The 6,678-nt window shown below is 38.4% G+C and overlaps 1 protein-coding gene across 3 annotated transcripts; it reads left to right on the top strand.

Annotated features, from left to right (window-relative positions):
• Positions 1 to 531: 531 nt before the first annotated feature.
• Positions 532 to 5,618, top strand: HNRNPH3 (heterogeneous nuclear ribonucleoprotein H3 (2H9)). 3 transcript variants are annotated; one of them, XM_010014846.1, is made up of 9 exons: positions 532 to 667; positions 1,206 to 1,344; positions 1,891 to 2,033; positions 2,487 to 2,573; positions 2,926 to 3,044; positions 4,053 to 4,188; positions 4,431 to 4,517; positions 4,596 to 4,682; positions 4,980 to 5,618. In XM_010014846.1, exons 1-9 carry the CDS (start codon positions 550 to 552, stop codon positions 5,054 to 5,056), a joined length of 993 nt encoding a protein of 330 aa, XP_010013148.1. In that variant the 5' UTR covers positions 532 to 549; the 3' UTR covers positions 5,057 to 5,618. The 3 variants fall into 3 exon arrangements, with proteins under 3 accessions (XP_010013148.1, XP_010013145.1, XP_010013146.1); XM_010014843.1 differs by having other exon boundaries at positions 1,891 to 2,078; XM_010014844.1 differs by having other exon boundaries at positions 1,891 to 2,078; positions 4,431 to 4,511; positions 4,980 to 5,293.
• The last annotated feature ends 1,060 nt before the right edge of the window (positions 5,619 to 6,678 follow it).

The raw sequence follows: 6,678 nt of genomic DNA, 5'->3' as shown, positions 1-6,678 counted from the left end.
AGGTGATCCCGGGGGTCCCCGGCTTTTCGCGGGCCTGTAACTGGAGTTAACGCACCGCCGGTGCTTCCGGTAGGGAAGACGGAAAAAAAACCCCAAAACCAAACCAACAAAATCAAAAACCCCCACAACTGGGCGCTTTGTTTGCAGACAAAGGAAGGCCTGTGTTTCCACGCAGGAACCGTTGCGTGGTTCCTACCTCTTCTTCAACTGTCATGATTTAGAAGAAAATAAATAATACCTCCAAACACAAAATGTTAGAGGATGGATGTTGAATGTGCTCTTGAGTAAATAATGAGCTTTATGTGCTGTGCCTCCCCACGTGCTTCCCTCCCTAAATGCTGTGTTCCCTGTCAGAGTTTGGGGCAGGTTTAGATGTATGTGTGCTGTAGATGCGATAAAGTACCATTTAAAATTTGTATTATAAATAGAGCTTATTATCCATAATACTAGCTAACTAAAGACAAACTGCCCGTTTTTTCTTGAGTGTCTCAACATTTTTTTTTTTTTTACTTTTTTTTTCTTTTTTGAAAGGTTTGATTTAAATAAAAGATGGACTGGAGTGGAAAACATAATGGGCCAAATGATACAACTAATGATGGAACAGTGGTACGACTTCGAGGCCTGCCATTTGGTTGCAGCAAAGAAGAGATTGTTCAGTTTTTTCAAGGTACCTCTAGTATTGTCGAAGTCTAGTGACTGGATTTTCTTACATCTTTTACACAACGTGTTGTACATTTTAATTTGTAATAGCCATTAATGGGGTGGACTGGGAGGGATTGTTAAATTAGTTTGTCTTAAGAATTTTGCCCTGTTAAATGAACTAGAAATAACCATAGATGTAGTAAAATACACGGAATATATCTAATTTTGTCAAGGTGGTAAACGCATTATGCATATTGGGATAACCTGAATGTTAGCTAATGATCCGAGTGGATCGGTTAAATTGCTTGAACGGTAGCTATACTTTCTTCGTGTAACTTAGGTGGTTGTATTATTGCATAGCTTAAACAGAAAAGAAGTATGGCTAAATCCATAAATGTTTAATGAAAGATGACTAGCTTATATTGTTGGGTGATGGGGGAAATGAGGTGGTTTTCTTTTTCGTTGTTGTTGTTTAGATATGCTTTAAGTATTTGCTACAGATGGGAATGTTTCAGCCTTTAACACTGTTCCCCTTGATGGGGTTATTTGTCCTTGGGTTAAAGGGTTGGAAATCGTGCCAAATGGGATAACATTGACGCTGGACTACCAGGGGAGAAGCACAGGGGAGGCCTTCGTGCAGTTTGCTTCAAAGGAGATAGCAGAAAATGCTCTGGGGAAACACAAGGAAAGAATAGGGCACAGGTGGGGATGGAGAGTTTGGGATGGTGTTAAATCTTTATTTTTGGGGGTTGTGGGTCAGTAATGCTTTTGGGTGGGTGGGGACCATTATATGGAACTGGCTGTTTTTAAGAATTTTTGTAACTGATCCTACATTAACTTGGGAAATACAGTAGACTTGGGGGGTGGGGGAGACAGTATTGCCTGGGTAGCTTTCTAAACTCAGAAAATTGTTTCAATCGTTCTTGTGTAGGGTAATTTGTGATTAATGCTACTATAGCTTAGACACTGTTTTTCAGCAGTATGTTTCTCATACTGGAAAGATATGTTTTATGCTTAATTTGTACAGCTAGAATTTTCACATAGTAATTTTAGCCACTGTAAAGTGTTGGGGTTTTTTTATATACTTAAGATTCTTATGGTTTTGAGGAGAAACTTAAGTTGTATGGTATCTAGTCGCTTCTGTTGGATTGTACGTTTAGTTATAGAAAACATAGTATGGCCTTTTATAATATTCAGGCAGCTTTTGCATGTATTCTTATTGGTACCTTGAAAATCCTCTTTTATTAGATATATTGAAATCTTCAAAAGTAGTAAGAGCGAAATCAGAGGATTCAGTGACATGCCAAGAAGAATGATGGGACAACAACGGCCTGGACCATATGATAGACCATTAGGAGGAAGAGGGGGTTATTATGGAGCTGGGCGTGGAAGTATGTATGACAGAATGCGTCGAGGAGGTGGTGGATATGACGGTGGTATGTTTATCTAATGAATGGAGGTTCTGTTGTCAGTCTTGTGTTTCTGACATCTTTGTCAAGAAATAAAGAAATGGTAGTAGCTGCAGTTCCCATTAGGTTTGATGCACTTCTCAAAAAGTTTTTACTTGTGATGTATCAAAAAATGTGATTTAGTACTTAAAATTAATGGAAATAATAAGGAAAGTGTGCTTTCAGCAAAATTAGATCTTACTAGCATGTTTTAGTGCTTTTACTATGTAAAAGGGAGCGTACATCTGCACTCTGTACAGGAATTCAGGTTTAACAGTCTTAGAGGCTGTTTGCAAACTGCTGGGTGTCCAAAGACCGAAAAGTTGATTTTTATGCATTGCTCAGTGAATTTTGAGTAATAATGTAATGATTCCTTTTTTTCTGTCCTCTGCACAGGATATGGTGGCTTTGATGATTATGGTGGCTATAATAACTATGGCTATGGAAATGATGGCTATGATGACAGAATGAGGGATGGGAGAGGTAAAATACAACTATTTTTTCTTAATACTTTGCTTAAAAATATTTTTATATTATTTGAGTTGTAGGACATCCAAGTCAGACACAGTTGCTTCATTAGATTATTTTGTAAAGAAATAAGGTTGTTCAGAAAGGGGGATGTGGGGTGGAATTGGGGCATCTTAAGAAAAGGTAAATACATTTCTGAGGATGTCTTCTGGTTAAGTGTTTGGCTTGATAGATGGGAAGTGTAAACATCTTGCATTCAGTGGTATAACATGAGTGCTTTCAAAAAACCAATAGTAATGACTTTCCTGGCTTTTCAGGATGATCTTATATAAGTGTGTGGTCTTGTTTGGTTTGGGTTTTTTAATAGGCATGGGAGGACATGGCTATGGTGGAGCTGGAGAAGCAGGCTCGGGTTTCCATGGTGGTGGTCATTTTGTTCACATGAGAGGACTACCTTTTCGAGCAACAGAAAATGATATTGCTAATGTAAGTACAGTGGGAAAAAGGGCTTTTTAATGCCAAGAGTTTGCATATTCCTGTCTGGTTTACTTCAAACTCAGTTGAAGTTCCCAAAAAAGTGATTGATAGTTCTAATAGATTTGTGGACTCTCTCTCGTAAGAGAGCAGAGTGATGGATAAAAGCACCTCTGTAAAATTTTGGGAATGCATTCTTGTGTCAGAAGTGCTGTTTCTAGGGGGAAAAGTTTTCTTGAGCTATAAGGCATGAGGGCCTGGTTTAAACAAAGCCTCTTTCCAGGGTGGGGGTCCATGTTTATTAGTAGCACCTATATATTATATATGGAAAACTTGATTCTTGTTACTTGGGTTTGCAAAGGGGGGTGTGTGTGTTTTTTTTTTTTTGTTGGGGTGGGGGGAAGAGTTAATAGAGCTACATTCTCTTCAGTCAGTTTGATAATTTTCTTTAAGACTCAAGAGAACAAGGGCCAAACTTGAGGCTTTGATTCAGAGCATGTTATTGCAAGTTGATGAGTAGTACTTCTGTACTGTATCAAAGGTTTGTTTGCATATACTCTTTGGTAAAAAGGCTGTTAGTCAGAAGTACCAGTGTATCTCTGAGTTCTGTACCGAGGAAGAGTGGTCTGATTGACAGCTTTAATATGTTGTTGAGAAATGTATTTGGCTTTGCTGCTTCAAAACCAAAGTAATTATCTTCCTTTTCCAGGATGGCATCATATTAGAACTTGTTGCTTAAAGCAGTGTGTGTGGGCAGGAATTCTTGTTCCTATCTTTGCTTTTAAAAAAAGCTCATCAAGCTCTGTAGCTGGAGCTCTTTGAGTTGTATAACGATAGATAGTAGATTGACCTAATGTTGAAGGTCCATTATTGCTGAGTAATACTTTGGAAATTAGTTATTAAATTTATGTGGTAGGGTGAGATTAAGTTGATGCAGTGGTCCGCTAACCACTGGGGTGAGAAAAGTACCTGGCTTTAATTCTGCATTAATCTTATTTTATTGTTGTTTTATATTTTTAGTTTTTCTCGCCACTGAACCCTATAAGAGTTCACATTGATATTGGAGCAGATGGAAGAGCCACTGGAGAGGCAGATGTGGAATTTGTAACACATGAGGATGCAGTAGCTGCCATGTCTAAGGATAAAAATCACATGCGTGAGTATTGTATTCACCTGAAGCTGTCTTTTGACCAGGCTTTAGCAGGGTGTGTAAGGGTAAAATTAATACAAGGGTTTAAATGGCATTTAACTTAGTTTGCTCTGCCATTGATCTTTCAAACTTGCTTTATGTGGTCTTCTAACTATTACTTGTAAGGTGGTGGTGGGTTTTTTTTCTTTGTATCTCTGCTTTTGGTTTCTGAAACAAAATACAAAGTAAGGCTTTTTTGTTTCCTACAGAGCATCGATATATTGAACTATTCCTGAATTCAACTGCTGGAGGTGGTTCTGGCATGGGAGGTTATGGCAGAGATGGAATGGGTATGTGTCAATTCCAGCCTTAGCCAGCATTTTGCCCAGTATGAAGAGTTCCAAGTTTATAATGATGCACTTCCTGCTTTTCAGATCAAGGTTATGGCCCTGTGGGCAGAATGGGAATGGGTAGCAATTACAGTGGTGGATATGGAACTCCTGATGGCCTGGGTGGATATAGTAAGTAGAAGTTTTGTTTTTCATGTATTTGGTGGAAATGTTGTTAATGTCCATCTTGTGATGGATGATGGGGCAGGGTGGTGGGCTTTCTGGGCTGGGGGGAGCTGGGAGGAGAGGGAGGGGGGCAGTGGCTTAATTTAAATTGTAAATCACTGATTTTAAAAAAAAAAAAACAGTGCTGATGTATCTTTGTTTTAGTAGAAGTTAAGTCATCTTCAACCAACTGTTCCGTATTACCCATCACATTTTTTCTTTTTTTAAGGTATGTATGCGTGACCTTGTGTCAATTGTTTGCAGGTCGTGGCAGTGGAAATAGTGGAGGATACTATGGGCAAGGCAGTATGGGTGGAGGAGGATGGCGTGGAATGTATTGAAGGGTAGCCTTGCTTCTACAAAAAAAAACAAAACATCCTGGAAGAAACAGTCTCTGGTCTACTAGACTTTCTTACAAAATTTAATTTCTTTTGTATTTTAAGAACTTTATAATGACTGAAGGAATGTGTTTTCACAATATTATTTGGTAAGCAACAGATTGTGATGGGAAAATCTGTTTTCTGTAGGTTTTATTTGTTGCATACTCTGACTTTAAATAAATTTTTATATTCAAACCACTGATGTTGATACTTTTTATACTAGTTACTCCTAAGGATGTATTACATACTCAAGACTACAGTCGGTTTAAGATGTTGTACTATGGTTCAATAAAGGTGGTTGTACTGTAACTCCTATGAACACTGATTCAGTTCTGTGTAATCTTGGTGTAGTAAATGAATTTGAAAAATCCACTTGTTTAAGGGGATAAGAGGTAGATGACTAGGTTAGTTGACTTGGTAACAATATTTCCTAAACCCTTTTGATAGATTGTGTAATAATCTCAACACGGTATAAAGCTCTGGAGGCCAAGTCCTTGTTCTGGCTTTCTTCCTTGTACTACCACAATCCACTGTCACCATCAAGTGCATGGCTGCGTAAATGAGTAGTGCCCAGGTTTTGTGCCTGCACAAAACCAAGCAATGATGTTTATTTCCACACATGTAACTTGCAAACCAAACTGAAATACTAGCACAGCTTTTTGCTAACACAGAATGGGTCACATATGAGTTAATTTGGAGCTCTCTACTTATTCTTTCTTTTCCCTAAAACCTGCTTTTGGGAAGTGCAGGGGCTTTGAAAGCAAGTTAAACTTGGTTTCTTTCATGAAGTTACTGTATTTAAACACGGTTTGGCTTTTTGCTTTTTTTTCATGCACAGAGCTGATTTGTTTGTTTGTTCAAAACTTGACAAGCCATTATCTACATGAGCTCATTAGAAGCAAAATATCTCTAAAATAATAAGCCTGCTACCTGGTAAATTCCACACAACCCAAACACATTGATAAAACTTTCTGTGCATTTGTGACATGTAAGATATGTAAGCAACTATTGTTTGAAGACACTTAACATACCTGATGTGTAATGAAAAGATATTTATTATTCTGAGCCAGTGTGATCTCCCAAATTAAAACTGCTTTGTCCTCAATGCCTCCCTTAAAATGTCAAATGTGATCTTGGGTATTGAAAGTCTGTCACCTGTTTTGCTAGTACTGTGTTATATATGTAATAAATGTCTTCTTGTGGGAGAGGAGAATGGAGTTTATTTCACTAGAGAGTGTGTTTTGTCTCAAAGTGACTGGAAATAAAAGCTGTGAAAGGGTAACTGGCACAGGAAGCTTTCCAAGTTCTGGAATATTTTTGGCTAGGCAGGGGATGGAAGATGAGACCTCAACACCAGTGATCTTGCAGGGCTGTGTTCTAACTGCTCTTGTGGGTTCTTGGTCTGCTCCTGAAAAAGCTGCTGTGTTTCAGAAAACTAAGATGGCAAAGGTCAGGACAAACAGTTAATCAAGTTGCAGGAAAAAGTACCTTGGAGCGAGGTGGAGGACATGTATATGTAACAGAAGCAGGTTTTTTTCTGCCATCATAGTGGTTATCTGCAAAACACTGTCAGTTCCGGTCCA

Source organism: Nestor notabilis, unplaced genomic scaffold (assembly GCF_000696875.1).
Source record: "Nestor notabilis isolate BGI_N333 unplaced genomic scaffold, ASM69687v1 scaffold20775, whole genome shotgun sequence".
Taxonomy (NCBI): Eukaryota; Metazoa; Chordata; class Aves; order Psittaciformes; family Psittacidae; genus Nestor; species Nestor notabilis.
This window is presented reverse-complemented; position numbering and strand designations above follow the sequence as displayed.

Coding starts and splice junctions, on each gene's coding strand:
- HNRNPH3 (XM_010014843.1), top strand. CDS start 550: ATGGACTGGAGTGGAAAACATAATGGGCCAAATGATACAACTAATGAT. Junction 4,518..4,595: donor CAGAGATGGAATGGGTATGT/GTCAATTCCAGC, acceptor CCTGCTTTTCAG/ATCAAGGTTATGGCCCTGTG. Junction 4,683..4,979: donor TGATGGCCTGGGTGGATATA/GTAAGTAGAAGT, acceptor AATTGTTTGCAG/GTCGTGGCAGTGGAAATAGT.